This window comes from Symphalangus syndactylus, chromosome 8 (genome assembly GCF_028878055.3).
Source record: "Symphalangus syndactylus isolate Jambi chromosome 8, NHGRI_mSymSyn1-v2.1_pri, whole genome shotgun sequence".
Lineage (NCBI taxonomy): Eukaryota > Metazoa > Chordata > Mammalia > Primates > Hylobatidae > Symphalangus > Symphalangus syndactylus.
This window is the reverse complement of record NC_072430.2, coordinates 93,215,823-93,238,545: the sequence shown is the minus strand read 5'-3', so window position 1 is coordinate 93,238,545 and position 22,723 is coordinate 93,215,823. Positions and strand designations below refer to the sequence as shown.

General features: G+C 32.8%; 1 protein-coding gene across 1 annotated transcript in view; it reads left to right on the top strand.

Moving 5' to 3' along the window:
* COL5A2 (collagen type V alpha 2 chain) overlaps positions 1 to 22,723 on the top strand; it is a 387,742-nt gene that overhangs the window by 304,021 nt on the left and 60,998 nt on the right. Inside the window, exons 11-15 of the mRNA XM_055289974.2 lie at positions 5,639 to 5,863; positions 11,805 to 11,818; positions 15,913 to 15,945; positions 17,297 to 17,329; positions 18,734 to 18,787. Coding sequence (XP_055145949.1) covers positions 5,639 to 5,863; positions 11,805 to 11,818; positions 15,913 to 15,945; positions 17,297 to 17,329; positions 18,734 to 18,787 — 359 coding nt within the window. The remainder of the gene's footprint in view (positions 1 to 5,638; positions 5,864 to 11,804; positions 11,819 to 15,912; positions 15,946 to 17,296; positions 17,330 to 18,733; positions 18,788 to 22,723) is intronic.

Here is a 22,723-nt window from a genome sequence, read left to right as displayed (position 1 = left end):
GGCATTCTCTCTCCACTTCATGAGGCCACCAGCTGACAGTGTCATGATTATAGTCCCTCAAAGACCTTTACAGTCAGAGAAACTTTAAGTAATGGTAGCCCAGTCTTCACAATCCCAAAAGGGACCTAAATCAGCTGGGTCAGGAAGGCTGAAGGGTTGCTGTAGCTTTCTGAAGCTTGTTCTAAAATATGAACTGTTGTGACTGACACAGTCTTCTTCCTTTCTGGTCACACAGAGGCCTGAATGTCAGGGACACACCTGGTAAGAACCACCAAGTGACCATTCCCTTTCATTCAAAAAAGAGTTCCTAAGAGCACATCCTCTCTGGAAAGATTAGGGAAGGAGGAAAGAGAGCTAAAAGTGCTTATCTTTTTAATAGGCATATCAATGAACTAGTTCCTTACTTTCCTCATTCACATCTGCATTCATCGATGCTACACATACATTTATCAAAGACGGATTATATAACATTAAATGTGAAGGTTGCTGAGGTAAACACAGTTCTGGCTGTCAAGGAGCTCACAGTCTCACAGCTCACAGGGGAAAATGATCAGCACAAACCTTTGTCTGAATAAGAGATTTAAAATTTTTATAACATGTGTGTGCTGTGTATTATTTCTGCTTGGAAGAACTTTAGTTAATGGCTAGAGAATATCTAACATAATTTTAGGGACTTTTATTTCATATATTTTTCAAAGCCTTTAAGTAGACTCCAATAATTTAATATGCAAATACAATCATCTCTCTTGGCCAGTCCAAGGTTTCAGTATGGCCGTTTCTATGCAGGCTTTTTTTTTTTTTTTTTCCCACAAGTATAATTGTATGAAAAAATGTGGATGCAGGGCATAACATATAGTTGGCAAGCTGCAATTGTGATAATTTAGTTTCTAATTGTTATAATAAGATGGTGGATTTGGTCTGCCATCTAGTGATTAAGAACTGAATTCTTACAACTAAATTTAAAAGCACTTGAGATTTATGAGAAGAGAACATTTGGTGAGGGTAAAAGAATCTTGTAGGTTGGGAGATAAAAATTTTGGAAGTTAAAACACCATGAAAATTACAAAACAGTGATGATATTATCAGATTTCTACCAGTCCTAATCAATTTTAGGAAAGTTAAACAGCAAAAACTACAAGTAATACAAAATTATAGTTTTGGCGTTCTTTTTTAGATTATGTAAAAATATTTGTTTATCCAATTTTTAAATTTAAATTTTATTTTTATTTTAAGTTCCAGGGTTTATGTGCAGGATGTGCAGGTTTGTTACATAGGTAAATGTGTGCCATTGTGGTTTGCTGCACCTATGAACCCATCACCTAGGTATTAAGCCCAGCATGCATTAGCTATTTTTTTCTAATTTTTACTAATGCTCTCCCTCCTCCAACCCCACCCTACCCCTGACCGGCCCCAGTATCCAGGTATTTTAAGAAACATTTTTTTATTTTTATTTTCTTTTTTATTCCTGGCCCTTGAATCTAAGCTTTGGACGTCAGCTTGGGTTAATTTTATGATTTGGATAGAGAAATCAGGAGGACAGAATTGAATTTCTCAGAATGTCATTTGAAAATTTTTGTTATTTTATACTGTATTGTCATTTATAAAATAATTCTATTATGACAACTTTACTGCAATATTTTTCAACAAATTGGCTGCAATTTTGCTTTCTATTTTACTTTTCTTTGTGTTTAAGTAAATGTCTGTGTAGAAAACAGAAGGGACAACTTAATCATATGGTGTACAACTACCATGTAGATCCGCGAAAACTGCAAGACACCCTGTATTTTCTACCCACTGTTTCTTTGTACATGTCTTTCATTCAGACATGAACAATGAGAGTTCACTGAGTTTTTGAGCCCTCTGTGATGTGTATGGATTCTTGTCTGAGTGAAGAGAAGACAAAGTTTAACAGTGAATGTGGTTTTTCATCTCCTTGCTATTTAAAAGCATTCCAACCAACTTTCCACATCATCTTAAATTTAATTATAAATTCTCAGGAGAAAGGAACCCATGATGACTCAGAGTATAAAACTAACCTTTAACATTATCATTTAAAGAAAATAATTCAGTGGCCCACTTCTTTGCCCCTTGAGTTGAAGTTGTGTTGTCTTAAACTTTCAGAAAGAAACTGCTCTTCTAGGTGTTAACACAAGACTGAGACAATGTGTCTTTTTATTCCAACCCTAAAGGAGCCACAAGGAACAAGATAAGCTACTCCTTGAAGAGTCCCTCACATATTTTAATATTTAATTGACATTATTACGTGTCATCTTGTTTTTGTTTTTTATATTCTCTGCTTCCAAATATCTAATTATTCCTTCAGCAATATATATCCTCATATATAATATCTATCCAATAATAACGTATTTTGTTATAATAATTCATTTTATAAATCTTCAGGGGATAACTTATCCTGTTTTCTATGGCTCCTTCAAGATTTATACAATAAACAAACATATATAATTAAAATTATATAATAAATTTACTATATTCATTTATTATATAACAAATATAGCACTCCACAATGTTATATATATAAAACATACATGTATTGTTATATGTGTAACATATATAATATATATAATACTCCACAATAATATGTTTTGAGGACAGAAAGGAACACATATGCTTCCTTCTTGTCTTTTCTTTTTGTGAGTCAGGGTCTCACTCTGTTGCTCAAGCTGGAGTGCAGTAGCATAGCGTGCCCATAGCTCACTGCAGCCTAGAACTCCTGAGCTAAAATCATCCTCCTACCTCACCTTCAGAGTAGCTGGAGCTACAGGCACGTGCCACTATGCCTGGCTAACTTTTAAATTTTTGCAGAGATAGTATCTCACTATATTGCCCAGGCTGGTCTTGAACTCTTGGCCTCAAGCAATCCTCCCACCTTGGCCTCCCAACGTGCTGGGATTGTAGGTGTGAGCCACTACACTGAGCCACATGTGCTTTCAATATTTTGCACAATTAGTACTAGGCACATATGCACTTAACTCCCAGCACCCCCACCCAAGAGTGTGTAATGAGAGAAACAAGCTAATTGAAGTAGTATCTCATTTTCAGGTAATAGCATTTAACATTTGTAAGTGGATATTTCCTTCTCAATCATAAAACTTAATGAGCAAAGTTACTCTTAAGTTATCCACTTAATGGAATTGTTCAGTGAACTATGGACATAAGCCCATTTTTATACAGATTGTGTCTTTGGAAATGTTCTTCATGGAATTACACTGTGTTAAAGTGATATTTCATCTAAAAGTCACACTGTTTATTTGATAAATACATTTCTCATTTTTTCAAAATAATCTTCCAGAAAAGCATATTAAAACATAATTTCTATTTTCCCCTTGGTTTTAAATGACTATAATAGCACTATGGACATAGAGCTAATACTGTTTTGTTGATTAGATATGTATTATGTGATACAAGTCTTTTAATGAAGATAAAACAGATTAGAAACTTAGTCCTCATCTTATAAAACAGCACACAAACCATTAGGATGCAGTAGTGTTACTCTCTGAAAGCAATTTTCCATTTGCCAAATATCTGTGGTGAAAGACTAAATATATAAAGCAAAGTATTCCACAGGACAGTGAGAAAAATGTTTTTATTCCAGCTTTATTAAGGTATAATTGACAAATAAAAATTATATAACGCAGATTTTTGTATTAATATCTGTATTGTAAACTAAAATAATTTTCACATGTAACTTTGCATTATCATTTGAATATATTTATATGCCACATGATAATATCTTTCATAAACTGATTACAACTACATTAAAACATCTTTTTATGAAGTACAAAGTTCATGCTGCGCAATTAAACTAGTTTATCATAGTTTAGATTCATTCATTATATCCATCCAGTAGACAAGTATTTATTAAATGGCTGTTCTATGAAAGGTATAGCATCAAGCTTTAGAAATACAATGATGAGGCCGGGCACACTGGTTCACGCCTGTAATCCCAGCACTTTGGGAGGCTGAGGCGGGTGGATCACTTGAGGTCAGGAGACCAGCCTGGCAAACATAGCAAAACCCCGTCTCCACTAATACAAAAATTCACTGGGTATGGTGGCGGGCACCAGTAATCCCAGCTACTTGGAAGGCTGAGGCAGGAGAATTGCTTGAACCCAGGAAGCGGAGGTTGCAATGAGCTGAGATCGCGCCATTGGACTCCAGCCTGGGCGACAAGAACAAAACTCCATTTTAAAAAAGAAAAAAAAAAAAAGAAAAGAAATACAGTGATGAACAAGATGCCTAGTCCTTACCTTCATCTAGTTTTTCTCTAGTGAGGGAGATAAACAAAAATAAAAAAGTAATACTCATTCTAATAAATTTCCTGAGGGCAGTGATTTTTGCCTATTGGTTCACATTTTAGTATCTCTTCAATTACCTAGCATATAATACACAATGAATGAATGAATAAATGAATGAATGGCTGAGTGAATGACTTCTTTGAAAAGGTCTCTGAAAAATATCAATTGGGTAAAGGAAGTCTAATTTTTGCAGGGTAGTCAGAAAAGAATTTCGCGGGGAGATGACATTGAAGTCAGTAATGATAGATAGCCATGTGGGCCTGGGATGAAGGAAGGAGAGGTAGTGCTGGGCAAAAGTGGTCAAGTTGTGCAAGAAATGGGAAAGAAGGTCTTTAGCCTTTATAAGGAAGTTTTAAATTTAAGTAGTTGGGAAGTTCTTGATGTATTTAAGCAAGGATGATTTGATCCACATTATGTTTTAAAATTCTATAGTATTTCTTATAAAATCACAAAGTTAATGATGTAATATATGTGTTTACTTGTTAGTAAATGTATAATAGAACTGCTCTTGTGCAATATGTGTACACACACACACATATATATGTGTGTGTATTTTCCCAAACTTTCTTAAATTGTAATGTAAATGTAGAAAAGCACTAGACAAATATATATTAACTCACTGTATTATTTTGGCTATGGTTTTCCTTAATTAATTTCGATGCAAACATAATTAACTCATTATCTGCGTAAGTTTTGTATTTCTGCCACAGTTGAGTAAACACCATCAATTTAGGATATAAAATGGAATTCTACTCCATGAAATGGGACATGGTTATACTTTTTTACTGTACATTTAAAAATAATTTTAATAAAAACATATACCTTTTTCTTTTTTGAAATTTTTTTCTATGGTACATGAAAACCTACTGTCTCCTGTTGTGGAATTTACTAAAGTTTCCAGTGAGTTGCAAGTCATAATAGGGTTCACCAAACATTTAAATTATATATTCTCCTTTGAACTATTCATTTTCTCCCCATTTTCAGATGGTTCTCTTTTGTCCCTCTTTATTGATATTCTCATGTTTCATCATTCATACCTTCCATAATAAAATCTTGAAGGAAGCATTATCTGGTTAAAAAATATGCCTCCATTGTATCACTTTTATTTCCTCCCCTATCATGCAAGGATGCATTATCATTATTTCATGGTGAATTACATATTATTTTGTTATGAAATGAAATCAGTTCATCTGTGTTTGGCTCCTTGGAAGGTTACTTCTTAGTCCAGAATTTTTTAGAATCCACAAGATGGCTCACCTTTTATTTTCTCAATTCCATAATTTCAGATTACTAACCTCTTCTTTCTTTTCTTCTTATTTTAGAAGGATATGGTGAAGAAATAGCCTGCACTCAGAATGGCCAGATGTACTTAAACAGGGACATTTGGAAACCTGCCCCTTGTCAGATCTGTGTCTGTGACAATGGAGCCATTCTCTGTGACAAGATAGAATGCCAGGATGTGCTGGACTGTGCCGACCCTGTAACGCCCCCTGGGGAATGCTGTCCTGTCTGTTCACAAACACCTGGAGGTGGCAATACAAATTTTGGTAAGAATGTTTAGGGCCAACTCATAATTGATCCAGTTACTCACCTTTATAGTTGCAGTGTTTTTCACTTTCAGCGTTCAGCAACTCAAGAGAATAATGAAGCAGCTTTTTCGGTGGCTTTTGGGGTTAATGATTAATGATTTCGCTTACTCACTTTATCTAAAGTTAGATAGAGGCAGACAGTAATTTCCTGTCTTCTTAAATATCTGAAGCATTTGGGCTGAATTTTGGTGGTTATGTCTAATCTGAGAATTTCTTGAATCACTTAAGATGGTCATTTGTTACCAGATGCATGATGAGTGCCTCCAAGTTATTTTTCAGTTTCCCTTTAAGTCCATTAATGCCTGAGAGAAGATCTAGAAAACACATTTATCTACAATGATGCCAACTTTGTCCTAGTGAATGGAATACATATTCCTAATGTAATTTAGTGCCACAGCACTGTATTACACTGGCTCTTAAATGCAGAATGTTTTTCATGTTGGCTAGGTAAAGAATGAAATAGATTTCCAGGAGAAAATATAATATAAAGTAAAACTTTTAAAACTTCTTTGAAGAAAAAGTTTCTGTGTTTAACAGATATTATGTATTTCAGTATGAGTACATATTTTAAAGATACATGTTAGGGAAACATGTTTATATTTGTACGTTTCAATAAACAAGGTAAGAGCAATATTAAACCTTCAGGTTATTTGTGTTAGTAGTCATGAGACTTCTAATTCATCATTGTCAAGACAATGTGAAGGCTTTATTTTTTTTTTCAAAATTTCATTGCAAATAACAGCAAATACAATAAAGGTTTCAACAGTATGTACATGGAAATAGATAGCAACTTACCTTTTCTCTGCTTCTTGAACAGAAACAATGTGTCTTGGATAAATACTTACACTCACTTTTCAGTAATGTAATAAGAAATATATAAAAGAAAGAATTAAAACCAAGAATATAAGAGCTACCAAAAGCAAATACAATTATCAAAGAAGCCCAGGAATAAAGTAAAATTAAATCGGTGGGGATAAGTGAATAGCAAATGGGAACAACGGTGGCAAATATCAGAAAACACACCAAAATGTACAGTCTCCTTCAAATAGTTGGTCTAGGAGCTGGCAATCGCATTATACACAGATGCCATAAGATAAAAAGTGGTTGAGTTCAGCTAAATTTACGAGATAAAGAACACACCAGAAAATATATTGCTATAGACCATGTGAAAATTCTGACCTATCATTTTATCGTGAACCAAAAAAAAAAAACAGAAAAAACTTAATAAAGTAATTCTCTTTAAGAAAGAAGGCTATGAAGCAGAAAAAAGTAATGGTCAGAAAAGAAATAGAAGGAAAATCAAATCATCACAAAGAAATGAAGATGAAATAGGAGGGATCATAAGGAGAGTTGATATTACACAAAATAAAGCAAGGGCCATGAGAATAGGAAAATAATGAATTACAATTTTTAAAGAGTTAAAAAATAATAGATGTAGAAGGCAAGTAAGGGATAACCCTGAATATGGGCACCCAAAGAAAAAATTAATATAATTGAGTAGAACAAATAACAATATAATACAAGAAAAATTTTATGAAGTAAAATGAAACTTTAATGTCAATATTGAAATGGCAACCACATGTCTGAAAAATTGACCTAAAAGAGTTAACAGAGACATGTGTAACTTAATAAAGTCATTAAACTTTAAATTTAAATCAATACTTCTTTAGAATGTCAAAGAATAAGAACAGATTATTTCTCAAGGGAAATTTATTAAGACTGGTCACAAATTTCTCCACAGTATCTAGTGTCAGAAGACAGTGGAGCAATATATACATATTTCTTAAGGAGAGAATATGGTTAATTAAATATAAATCCATTCTCTCCTTCAAATATAAAAGCTACAGGGAAAACATTTCTCTGGGGTTATTGTTTCTATAAATTTCTCAGGGAAGCTACCATTGGCTAAATGCAAGGCAACCAAGAGTTAATTGAGGAAACTGTCAAAGAACTTATGTGAGCATTTATTATATTTAACTGTAGAAAAAGGCTAAAACAAATGTGTAAGTTAGGGTGACAGATGGGATTGTAAATATTATAGTTTCTGACAATGCAGAAATAATTATAAAACATATAATGAAAGGGGGAGAGGCAAAAGAAAGTATGAACTAGAGTGAGTTTGGTAATTCCTCATCTTTAAAGGTAAAAGTCAGATAATATCATTCAAACCTGACAAATCACATGAACAAAGTAGTGGCACATTTAACACTACAAAAATAAGTGCTAAAAAGAACATTTCCTTGTTAAAATTGAATGCTAGAAGAAAACCTGAGGGGCATGTAAGGAAAAAGAAACACTGTCAATTTTATCATTTCTCATTTTAGTGGAACTAATAGAAACTGTCTAAACAAATATAGATCTATGAGTAATGTAAAAGAATGTTAACATAATTTAACAGAATATGGAATATAATTGATAGAACTAATATATAAATCTTTTTAAACATAAGAAGTTCTAACACACCAAAGATACTTGAAAACACAGTGAAACATTTTATTTTTAAAATTTTAATGAAAAATCATACCTCTATGCTTATATAAATAAAAAGAAAGAATAAAAGTATGTGCATTTAGCATCTTTCTCAAAAAGTTAAAAAGAATCAACAAAATAAACTGAAAGTAAGTGGAAGAAAAAAATTGTAAAGACAAAAACAGCAGTTGAAAAGTGAGAAAACTGAAATATAGTAGAAATAATATGTAAATCCAAAACATGGTCCTATAAAAACCCAGCCAAAAGATCTAACCTAAAGCAAAAAATGATAAAATTACCTAACGAAAGTAAAACAACATGAAAGAATCATTAAGAGGTCCCTTTATTCAACTGTATCTTCATAAATTTGAAAACCAATATGAAATGAATAATTTTCTAAGACAATGTAATTTACTAAGTCTAGCCCTGGTAGAAAGAGAAAATCTTAGAACATGAATTTTCTTAGAAGAAACAGAGAAATTTGTAAAGCAGCTAGATTCCCAAAGCAGCAAGTCCAGGTGTTTTCACAGTTGTGTCAAACAACTAAAAGATCTTAAAAAGAAATCAGATGGTTTTAATGCTTTTAAATCCTCTTCTTGAACATTGAAAGAGACAGCAAACTTTCAAAGTTTTGCTATGAAGGAAGTATATTATTTACAGCAAAAGTAGTAACAATGACACACACAAAAAACTATGAACGGATCTTATAAACTTTTTTACAATTCTAAATAAAATATTAAGTCTATTAGCATATTAAGAATAATTAGTCATGAAAAAGTGGAGATTATTCCACAAGTGCAAAATAATTGACTATTAAGGAAGCTATTAATAAAAATGATTACCTTAACAGATCTATGAAGAGAAAGTATAAGAATTCTTTCATAATTAAACTAAAAGTATTTGACAATGATCAGTAAATACTTTTGATAGATAGTTACTAACTTGGTAATAAATGATGTTAACATAATACAGTATTTACATCTCAACTTAAAAGTTTCATTATGCTTAATACTAAAAGCATCCCTACTAAACACAAAGATAGAATGAGTATCCATTATCACCATTACCATTTAACAGTACTGAATGTGCCTGAATAAATAATTTGACATTAAAAAAAGAAATCAGAGGTTTCAAAAATCTAAAAAGAGGAGCAAAAACTATCCATTTGCAGAAAATACAATTGTATGCTTACAAGCCTATTAAATTGAGTAAAAAAAAAACTACAAAAAATAAAAGAATTTAGTAAGACATGAGAGTGCAAAATTAACAAGCAGAAATTAATAGATTTACTATGTATAAACAATTACATCATAGAAGAAATAACAGGAATAAAAATTACTTATTTGTAATAGCAACAGATGCTTAAGGATAAACAACACAAAATGTATGAGATCTGATGAAAATTTTTAAATACTGCTAATTCAAACTAAGTATTTAAAAAACTGAATGTCCTATTATGTTCTTGGTTAGAACGACTAAACATTACACTCACCTAAATTCTCCATAAGTTAATTAGTGATTTTAACTTGATCCCAATATAAACACAGCACACTTTCTTTGAGAATTCAACATATTGTAAATTAAAGTTTTCATAGACTAAACAAGAAAGAATAATCAGGCAAATCCTTAAGAATAAGAGCAATTAAGGATGACTACCCCTACAAGATTTTTAAAAGGATTCATTAGTTTAAAAAATGTGATGTAGATACATGAATAAAATAAAATCTTGAAGTAGATCCAAATATACATGGTCAGATTGAATACAATAAAGATGGCATCTTAGCAGTGGAAAAAAGAAGAATTGTTTCATAAACCTTGTTGGAATGGCTAGGCAATCATCTGGAAAAAAATGAAGTTGAATAATAAAAATATATTCTACACTAGCACAAATTCTAAATAAAGCAATGATTTAAATGAGAAAAATTAAATCATAATGATTTCAAAGACAACATAGGATAATTTCTTTATAGTCTTTTACAATATATGACTTTATGAATTCTGACTCAAAGCCCAGAGGGCATAAAAATGTACAAAAATAATGAACATTTGTATGACACAAAAAATGAGCAAAGTAGAAATGTTTGCAACTCAATTCACAAAGAATTAATATTCTTTACATATAAAGAAATACTAGATATAAATAATTAAAATATCAATAACCTAATAAAAATATAGGCAAGGGAAATTTGCTTATCATTCAAACAAGGAAATACAAATGATTTTTCAATATATGACAAAACTGTCAAATTTTCTCATAATAAAATAAATGTGAATGAAAACTATACTGAGCTATCATGTTTTACCTATCAGATTGGCCAAAATTAAAATGTTTGATAGCATACTGGGTATCACTGCATATTGCCTGTGGGGAAATGTGTCCATTATTTGTGGAGTGTAAAATGGTATAATTTCTGTGAAAGGATATTGGTAATATCTATCAAGTTACCAATGCCTATACCTTTCAACTCTAAAAGGATATTGGGGAATTTATCATACAAATATACTTGCATGTAGCATATATGTAACAATTACTCATTACAATATTATTTTTAATAGCCAGCATGACCTGCATTCTAGGTTGCCCAGGAAAACCCCAAATTACATCAATTTTCTTGGCATAATAAACAATAACTTTCACTTTCATTCTTAAAATTGTCCTGGTTAGATGATAAAGTACATCCTAGCGATAACGAAAGATTAGAAACAATCCAAATGTCCCTAATGGGTAAAGGTCAAAATTAGTTAAATAGATTGCGTTAGATTAATACAGTGGAATCTTATAAAAAAATTAAGAAAAACAATAAAGAAACTATATACTGATGAGTAAAGATCTGTAAGATTTAATGATCTATGTGATATACAGACAAGTGAAGAACAGTATGGAAAAAGTAGAAAAATGAGTCTATAATAATTTTCTTAAATATGCCAAACTAAACTTGAGAACAACATACAAGAAACCAATAATAGTGGCCTCCTGTGGGGGTGGGGGTAAAGTGGAAATAGTGAAAATAGGACCAGATGGAATGACATTTTTTAGTGTATAATTGTACACTTTTAATACATTTTTGCTTTTGAACCATATGAATGAACAGCCTTGCTCATAAATTATAAAAAGCAAAAATAGAGAATATTGATGAAAGATAATTCATTATAGCTTTAATAGCTAATTTAATAATTTAATGAACTTTAAATGTCATATAAATGTGAAGAATATTAATATCATGTTAGAATTTTCCAAAAAGATGGATTTTTTTGCCTTTTATGGAAGTATTGATCCAAAACCTTTTGAATTCTGCTTACTGCTGATAGTGTTATCACTATCACTGTAATTCTGACTCCAGAAGAAATCTATTATTGAAAGTAAATATTTAGCAGATTCTCAATAATTGTTTCTTCATAAAATAACACATTTACTCTTTTCTTTTTACAGGTAGAGGAAGAAAGGTAAGTGTTACTTTGCATAGTTTCTTTTTCATAAGCAGAGCTATGTCCAGTGTTATCCACACAGAACTGTGCTCTGGAACGTTTGAAAGCTTTTGAAAAGTACAAAGTACCATACAAATACATTGTGACAAGTATATGAGCACAGTTCAGCTACTGTGTTTCCAAAGGACAGATGCCTCTAACCATTCACTTTATGGTTAATTTCTCTTTGTATATCTGTTTCTGCCAGAAAGTTGTGACATCTTTAGGGATTGACAATGTCTTATTAACCTTTTATTCTTTGCATTTATCATTGCATAATACATACTTTGCACATATTAGAAGTACGATACACATTTGATGGAAGAAAGAAAAGATAGGAGGAAGGGAAGGAGGAAGGAAGAAAGTGAGGGAAGGAAGGAAGGAATGAAGAATGTCAATTTGACTTCAATGGGCCTGTAGCCCCTCTCTCATTGGTTGGGAAGTAAAGATCCAGAATTAATTGAACATTTTACCAAATAGATATTTCTTCCATTCCTCTCCCCTCCTTCACCTTCAGAGAGCTTAAAATCTAATTCTGGACACAAGCTTTACACTTGAAAACAGGGTAGGCTGCATCCATTACCCGAGTATAGCTGGTCAGCTTGGTCACTTGCCGTCAATAAGGTAATCCTATGAAGCGAAGATAGTTCTTTTTGCCTGAGAGTGCTCTCTGTTTTTTGGTTATCTTGAAAATTATGGCATTTGCTTCAATTGTATCCAAATGAGATGAGCACAGGGATCAAGGGAGTGGAAACTGTCACTGGTCCCAATTTCCATAAATTTTCTTTACTTTTGCACACAGTGGAACTTCAATAAAATGACTTATCAGATAACAGATAAAGCAATGCTACACCTTCATGATAAATAAGAGTGATGCTATCAAGGGGAGATCCTGGCCAGTTTTACACATTTTGATTCAGAGGGAAATATCATAAATTTGTCTCATTTGGAATAAATTAGATATGAATATATGTCAAAGGAGAAGGGCTGCAAATGCTGTCTCACATTTAATTTATTGTGAAAACGAAAATAAATTGAAACTTAGCAGATTGGTATAGGCCTTGAACAAACTTGACACATAGGTGAAAGATAGATGGATGGATGCATGGATGCATGGGTAGACAGATAGAGAGACAGATCAATCTATGAAACAACAAAAAATCCTAACAATGAGTACTGCCATGAAATAATCAGTTTAATTCAGTTAGCAGTTACCCGACTTAGAGAGATAACTGGTAGGCTGTGTCATTTGCTGCCTTTCTCCAAAGGTAGTGTGGGAGAGCTGGGTGAAGAATATACTCAAAGCAGCTGCCAATGTAGCAGCCACTATCTTCATGACTTGTTTTCATTTGTCATCAGGTATCATCAGAAACACAAGAGCAAAGCAATGTTATAAAAATGCAATTTGTTCTTGGTTTATATCCATTTTGATATTTATTTACAACTCATTGATTGATTGATTCATTCGTTAATTCATCTTAACTCCAACATAATTACTGAACCTTTTTTATATGGCTGTGAGGCAAATGGTATAGATGATGCAAATGTGAGAAAAACACTGTAACTGCTTCCATGGTAATGACATTCTACAAAGTATGTCCACATGGTATTAAATGATAAGTAATTGTAATGCATATCTGGATCTGAGTACATGAACTTTATGTTTCTCAGTGGATATGAAAATTAAATTTAGTAAAACTTTAGACAAACCATTGTTCCATACAAATTAACTCATTCAAAGCCCGTGTTAATACAAACAGTAGAAACAAATATTTACATTTGTGGCTTATATCCAAAATAAGAAATCTATAGAATCATTAGGGAATTTATTATCAGAAACCTATAATTGAACACTTAATCCCTTTTAAATATTGTGCAGCAACAAAACAGTCATATATCAAAAAGCCTACAATTTAGGTAAGACAGGTATCAGAGAATTCTATTCTCCTACATACAAAGCAAGTATAAAGTGCATTTTGCTTGTAGGTCTCTTAGGATGGAAATTTCACAACTATTCTTAGCAGGCTATTCCATTTTTCTCATTCTGACTGAAATAATTTGTCCTCTCTTTTTATTTGTTCTTCTAGTCTTGTTCTAGAAGGAGCGTTGTTTCAGCATCATAAAGTCCTTTGTTTATTGCACACAAATTCATGTACCCTTTCTAAACAATTCAAATTCTTTCAGCATTTTGAAAAATATCTTTTATTATAGCTCTTACACGGTTAAATTTTATTATTTTTCTATTTTTTAAAACAGACTGTAGAAGTTAGTGGATGTGAACATGCAGAAATAAGCCTGTTTTACTTTGAAGCCCATATATGTTGATTCTTTCTTGTCCTAGGCTTTGTGTAGGTTGGCTGTTAGTCCCTAGTGTTTCTATCTTGATCTTACCCTATAGAACTGCCTCCTGCTTCTGGAGAGCCTTTTCATTCTTTTGGATTCTCAGTTTATTCCTGACTTCCAGAGTATTTGCTGCTTCAACATTAGAATTGACAAGTGTGACTGAGTTATTATTAGTTCTGCCCTTAAGTCCATCCTTTCACTTCATGAAGTTTTGTCAGGATAGTATTGGAAGCATATGAGTAGATTGTATCTTTAGTAGTACAATTTGGTGATATGGGTTAAAAAACTTAAAATGTCTTTAGTCCACAAATTTAACTTCTAAAAACATATCATAAGGTATTAATCAGAGATACCATGCACACATTTATAAACAAAGATATTCATCTTAATGTCATTCTTAAACTTAAAAATGAAAACGAAATTTAAGAGTAAGATAATGAGGCATTGATTAGATACTCAAAGTGCATGTAGATGGTGGAAAACTAAGAACGCCAGAACATTAACAGTGGTTATCTCTGGGGTGTTGACTAGGATATTTAGGGTTTTTTTTTTTGTATTTCTTCTATTTTAAAAATTTCCTACTATGAACACATATTATTTTTATAATCAGATTAAAGGATAATATATATGAAAGGAGAAATAAACTAGAACTCATTCTTCTTTTTTTCTACATTTTAGAGATAGTTGTTAAATTCATATTCATCCTACACAATTGCCCAGTAAAAAGCATTATTTCTTAATATATTAATGGAAAGTAATACATTTTAAAAATTCATTGCATGCTTTCATGTGCTATGCTGAGCATGTAAAGTAGACTAAGACACAACCATGACTTTGAGGAGACCAAAATCTGTTGGAAGACAAATTTTGAAATGAAGAATACAAATTAGTAAATGATTAAGTAGAAATATATAAAGCTACAATTCGTCCAATATTATTTAATCTATGTACCTGATATCATGCAATGAGGATTCAATTTCTGAGAAAAGTTCTAAGGATCAAAATAAATTCTATCTACATCTATTACATTTGCTATATCTATTATAAAAGCAACTATACTGACCTGACCCTATTTACTTACATGATAGTTTCTTAATGTTGTTTTTGATTTTCTTAGTCAATTGATTTTTTTTCCTAGATTTTCTTCAGGTATTGAGAATTATCTGAGTGGAATTATTATTTTTTCTTTCTTTTTATTAAAGATGAGCACATGCACTCATTTTTAATGCCCTTCCATGAGTACTAAAAAAGGGTGCTAGTAGTTCAGGAATGGCATCTGATTAGATCCTGAAAACTATGTGTCATATGATACAAGTGTGAAAACTTGTATATACTAATTTATATTAATTTTTACGTATTACAATTTCTGGCTCTTTTTGTGTTTTCAGTCTTTCAGTGGTTTTTCCTCTAGTGCTTTGTCTTTACATCTTTTTGTTGCAAGTATTTTGTGCTCTAGTCAACTCTGGATTTGATCTATGTAAAAACTGAAGCAAAATAGCTTCACATATTTCACACATTGGATTTTTTTTATGTCTTTCAGGTGAGCGGTAATATTTTAATGAATAATATCTGACTATCCTAAAAATTGTTAACTTTCTTTTTGCAGTTTTTTGCATTTCTTACATAGAAATTCCCCGTGTTTACATGGCATATTCTAGGGTCACATGTTTTTGCCCAGCAAGCCATTATATTGTGCTAATTGAACTTTTAAATTGTTTTTAATATCATAGGGACAAAAGGGAGAACCAGGATTAGTGCCTGTTGTAAGTATATGTATAATCATTGTTTCCTTGTACCTTAAATAAACTTAGCTTATAGTATAATTGTATATTATTGCTTATATACATACTTTCAAAAATAAATTAGTTATTTTAAAAACAAGTTTTTAGTATAACACAAGCAAACCAGAACAGATTAGTTATTTAATACAATATTTGATATTCTGTGTTCCTGACTTTTATAGTCCCATGACTAAAGGTAGAAAGTCATTGTTTGAAAAAGTTAAATATATTACATGTAGATATACACTGATAGTTAATATTAGTACTAGTTAGTATAGTAGTTTATTGTTCCACACTTCTGGAAATACATCATGCCCTGATCCTGATCAAAATTCCATGTTGCATAAGAATTCCTAAGACTTCTTTAAACTTGTAAATGGATCAAGAAGTATATTACTAAACAGGATTAAAGCTCTTCAACTATCATTCTCTTAGGTTTCATTATTTTTTTATTTTTATTTTTTTGAAACAGAGTCTCGCTCTGTCACCCAGGCTGGAGTGCAGTGGCATAATCTCAGCTCACTGCAACCTCCACCTCCCAGGTTCAAGCGATTCTTGTGCCTCAGCCTCCCGAGCAGCTGGGACTACAGGCGAGAGCCACCATGCCTGGCTAAATTTTGTATTTTTAGTAAAGACGGGGTTTCACCAGTTTGGCCGAGCTGGTCTTCAACTCCTGACCTCAAGTGATCCACCCACCTCAGCCTCATTCTCCTAGGTTTTAAAGGTGTTATCATCAGTCTGTCAAGACAAAAAGAATATGCATGTTGATTTATTTAGCAGTGTTTACATTCTTTATTTGCCTTTAATTGGCTTGTGATTTTTTTAACAGAGATTACTTAAAAATTAAATAATTCATAGTGTTATTTAATTTTAAAAAGCATTTATGTGTGCTTACTATGTCTTAGGTGTTAAGTGCTTTACAAATAGAAATATTTATTTATTTGTCTTCATAACTCTATGAGGGAGGTAATTACATAATCATCACTACCATTTTACATTTAAGTTTCCACTTAAGATTCTTAAGAACAGAGAGGATAAGTAATTAGTCCAAAGTCACACATCTGGTAAGGGGTGGTGTCGGGATTTGAACCCAGGCCTCTTGGCTCCAGTGTTGGTGCTCTTTATCATTATGCCAGCACTGCCTCCCTATATTAGAGTTAAAACTAGATAATATCTTAAATCTTAAGGAGAGGAGGAAATGGGCATCAATTGACAACATCCATTTGTTAAAAAAATTACTGTCGTTTTTGTTGTTATTCTTATTTGTTACTATTGACCTCTCTGAATATCTGCAAAAGCTTTACCTTTACAAATTTTCTTGTTTATTGTTTAGGTAACAGGCATACGTGGTCGTCCAGGACCGGCAGTAAGTAGTTTCTCCCAGTATTCATGGTACTCTTGTATTCCTTGAGATACTGAAAATCTTTACAGATATTATATCCATGAGAAGATAAAAGAATTAAACAATGATACTTGGTCTCTTAAAATATTTTGTCTTAAACCATCTTCAAGTTAGACATTCCTTTGCAGCAAAGAATGGTAGATAAGGGATCATTTTATTCTGAAACTGAAGAAACATTGTTAGTCTTGCTATTGGTTATTTAAAAGGCAAAAGACTTTATTGTTACATTTGTTAATTTTACTGTGACTTTGTTCACTGAAATTAGGGCATACTTGTGTGTTGTTTGACTATGATTAATGGTGGGCTAGTTTTATCTGCTTAATAAAATTAAATTATGTATTGCAGTAGAACTTGAGAAATCATACAGCAGGAGAGCGTATTTATGGCTTAGTATAAAAGACTAATTTTTTCAAGTTTGGATTATCAGCAGTATTCATAACATATACACACACTTCATGTAAATGTTAAACACATCAAATCAACTTATATAAAATACTAAGTCAGCTTTAATGGACTCACTCTGGTTCTTCTGAAGCCCTCACTTTTAAACGATGCTATATGTTGGGTTGAGTAAATACACAATATAATCTTCATTCCTCAGTTTAAATCCTCATTTAAAGAGAAACAAAGTCCCCCTGGCAACAGCCGTTTCCCAGGGGGGAAAAAACCCATTTTAAGATATCAGCACAATAACACCACTTTTGAAATATAATAGTCATTTGTTATTTAAGGGAAAAGTAACTGTAATTAAGAATTGGAAATTTCTAAGTGGGTTTGAAACATACAAGGGAAGTAATGCAATATTCTAAGTAAAGTAAAAAGAAAAGATGCTTGAGTGTACATAAAGCAGTACTGTAGTAGGCTAAGAGGCTTTCCTTTCCATTGCTTTCATCAGCAACTTGAACAGTGATGAACATTTTGGGGTATCATGTACCAATTTGATTTCATACAGTCCCTGGAATAATTGATAATTTGTATTTTGCACATTTATGTAATTTTCAAAATCAGAATTGTAAGTTTTTGTGCTCAGAGTTTAGTGGCAAAGGCTTTACTTGGGAAAAGACAGCAAATATGATCCTTAATAATTTGCAATTACTAGTCAAGCTAATCTATTTTGCTCACTATGCTCCATGATGCCATAATGTGCACTAGTTCTTCATAGGTCTTTAAATGTCACTGATAACATAAACAACCCTTCTAAGTGTACAGAACTTTTATATGCCCATGGCTTTATTCTCTATAGTCTTCAACTGAACTGAATTAAGTGTGGTATTTCTGTTTTCCAATTTTCTTTTATCAAGTAAACTTTTAAAAATTCAATAAGGAAGTATACATTTTTGCATGCATAATCATCATTTTCTGTTTTAGGGACCTCCAGGATCACAGGGACCAAGAGGAGAGCGAGGGCCGAAAGGAAGACCTGTAAGTTGACAGGAGGGCTCCTTGTGGGGAATGTATAGCCAGTCAGTTTACACTGTGTTCTCTGAATGTAGCAAGAAGCTGAGAGCACTATTCCTCTTTCGCCTCCATTAAATGTTACAAAAATACAATAATAATTGTATATTATCTTATTAGATAACACAAATGATATTTCCTTGTCCCTTATGAGGTCAAATCAAAATAAAGTAGAACTTAAGGAAGCATAATTAACATATCATGAGTTTCACTCATGAGTAAGCAATGCCAAGAATGCACTGTTGAGATAAAACATCCAAGTTATGTGATCTGTGATTGCCACAGGAATAACCAAGCTGGATACGGGAAAAAGTTGTTAGAGGATAAAATTTTCTTTCAAGTGGTTGCACAACAAGTTTATTTCCCAGGTAGCATTCTGCCTTTTTCACTCAGCAGCCACTGCAGAGAAGCAAAGGAGTAATTTTAATAATCAGCAATCCTATTACCAGACAAGTGAAATACCTTTACAATAACATAGTGACCTCAATATCTTTGAGATAAAACATGAGGATATTATGTAATATATACCAAAGGTTTTCTTTTATTACCTATCTGCACAGAATACATATTGTTCTCAAGTGTTAGGGTTACAACTTTTTTTTTGTTGTTGTTGATGGAGTCTCGCTCTGTTGCCCAGGCTGGAGTGCAGTGGCACGATCTCGGCTCACTGCAAGCTCCGCCTCCCGGGTTCATGCCATTCTCCTGCCTCAACCTCCCGAGTAGCTGGGACTACGGGTGCCTGCCACCATGCCCAGCTAATTTTTTGTATTTTTTAGTAGAGACGAGTTTCACCATGTTAGCCAGGATGTGATCCGCCCGCCTCGGCCTCCCTACAACATTTTTTCATATATATCACTTCTAAAATCTAATGTCTTTCATATATTAAATGACTGTATTCATTTGTATATTGCTCCCATTATCCCATGTTTCAATTAGAAAATTTTGTTTGTACTGTTTAATTTTTTCTCTGATGATATCTATTAAAACTCTCAGTAGATTTTTATCCTTTTAAATGTATATTTATCCATATTTAAATGGGAAGATTAGAAGATAAGGAAACAACAGACAACTTTGAATATATAAATGAGGATAAAATATATTTTAGATCATATGCCTAGGAACTCTTGCCACTAGTTTCATCCTTGTTACTACATTATCCTTCTACTCATTTCACCTCATATATAGTGTGATGTCAGTACTTTTTCTTAAATGGGGCTACACTATGTATGGTATTTGCAGGCATGTAGGTGCAAAGCAGTGCCCCAAGAGTTTGGCCATATCCATATAGGTGAGCAGCAAGGCTGTGTTCAGATTATTTTATGCCCCATTCTTCACTGTGGTTGTATTGAGTTTTCTCACTAGTGTTGGTAGCTTAAACACTGCTGTAGGTCTCCAGATGTCTGTCCTAGATTTAGAAAGACAGAAATAGGTAGAAAATAATATCAGTTGGGTGGAGGATGGGTGGTCATGACAGAAAAACAAGATTTTGCATTGGTGTATTTGTACACTATAAGTAATTGATAACATTGGGTCCTAAGTCTAGGTAGAAGTTGTTGTGGGACCAGACTTCCAGAGATCCTGGTTAAGATCCAAAGAATCTACTCCCCAACCCTTCTCATTTATTTTCCCTATTTGACTTTGTGATGTGGTCAATTTCCTATCTTGGTTAGGCCTGAGACAATCAATGTGAATTGGGTATAACTGTGTGCGCGTTGTGTGTGTGTGTTTGTGTGTGTGTGTGAAAGAGCGAGAGCAGGGCGGGGGTAGATTTTTAGGAGGAATCAAGTGAGACAACCCTGGCAGATATCCAAGTAGGAAATCTGTTCCTCTCTTAATCCTAGCAAAGAGATAGCATGATGGTAAGTGTTTAACAACTCTTTTAATGCCCGCCTACGCTGATTTCAAGATATGAAATGATGTATAGCTTTGCATGAAATGATGTATATGAAATGATGGGCATGATGTAACAGAATGCCCATAGGTAGAATGTTTTGCCTCATGTCTCAAGCCTTCTAGGAGCTGCTTAGCTGGACTAAAATTATGGCTGTCACAATATCATAAATATCATTCCCCCCACCCCCGCAATTATATTACCATCAAACAGTACAGAAGGCTCACAATGTGCAGCATGGTTTCTCACTGTTAACACTATCGATATTTTAGGCCAAATAATTCCATATGCATTGTAGGAAGTTTTGCAGCATTCCTGGTATCCACCCACTAGATGCCAGTTGAAACTGCCATCCCCCATACAATTGTGACAGTTAAAAATGTTTCTTGACATTGCCAAATCCAGGCAAAATAGCTCTGGACTGAGAACTAGTATGTCAGTAGTTCAGTATGAGATACTCCCACAAAACCATCAGGAGTAGCCAATGATTTTCATGACTGTCTCTCATCACACGTCCTCAGTTTTAAGTGTATTGTTCAGATAACTTCATAGTGACAAGCTAGCAACCTGTCAGGAGATGGACCGTCAATGACGTGCTAAGTTCTAGTTGCACATGACACTTAACCACTATTGGTATGTTTCTTGATCTGTAAAATGGGAAATATACTAGATCTTAATATCTATAACATTTATGTGTGTGTGTGTGTGTGTGTGTGTGTGTGTGTGTCAGAGAGAGAGAGAGAGAAATGAAAGAAATGAAGTTCTTGACAGTTCCCGGTCATTCGTCTTTTCTACTTGTGGATGTTTAAGCATCGCCACCTAGTGGCAACCTCAAAGTACTTTTTTATTGTAAATTACTGCGGAGATAGTTGAGTATCTTGGAAATGGAAGGGAATGATAATAAATGTAACATTTACTTTAATATAAGAATTATGTAATTCAGCTCACTTGGAGATATAAAAATAGATACTTTTAATGAGCTCCCAAATTCTAATTTGCTTTTGATATTTACCAGTAAACATTCTTGTGTTCACTTAATTTTAGATAATTTTTATAAAAGTTTTTATTAATTTTAATCTTAATTTGTGCAACAGTAAATTTCATAAGCTACTTAGAGGGGATTCCATGGAGGCATATAATGAATCATGAAGTCAATGAAAACAATCTTAGGATCAGACTTTGAAATATGAAGTGTTAATTACAGAAGAATGAAGAAAGTCACAATCTCTTTGGAGGACTAATGGATATTTCACAAACTTATCTCCACTCCTGTTGACAATAAATGTAGTTTTGTGTGTGTCTCTTTGGAACTCTCATTGGGAGCAGAGATTATGCATTAGTTCACTTTTTGTATATAATAATATCTGGTTATTAATTAGCAATTGAACATTGCAAGAACAGAATCAGAGTTTTCTACACAAGGCTGTATGAATAAACCAGACTATTATTTTGTCTATGCTGCCGTCTACATATCCAGTTCATGTTACTCACATTCATATGATCCAGGAGTCCTAGAGAACAATTGAAATCAGCCTCTGTTATGTATAATGAAGTGTGAAGTAAATTGTTAGTAGTTTAGGAGTCAGAAAAGTTTTGATTTTTAAAAACTGAGAATAATTTTCTAAGATATCATTTTTTAATATAAGTTTTTCAGGCTAAGTATTCTACTTCTATTTAATAGATAAATTTGCTTGTTTGTCCCACTACTGCAAGAAGTAAATATGTCTATATAAATGTTTAAATATATTAAAATAATTAAATTTCTGAATAGCTATGATGCCACCCTCCCCAAAACCATCATATACAAACTGCCGCCTCCGCCGCCTGAGCTTGTCCTGTGTTTGCTCCCTCTGCACTATCAGCTCCTATTTGAATTGTTTACTGTGGTCCCATAGGTATTCTCATGTTTAAGCATGGGAGTTCTTTTTTTAACTATTAAACTTCATTTACCATATTTCCCTTGATCCCTGCTTATAATTATAAAAAGCATATTGTCTTATGACTTTTTGGTC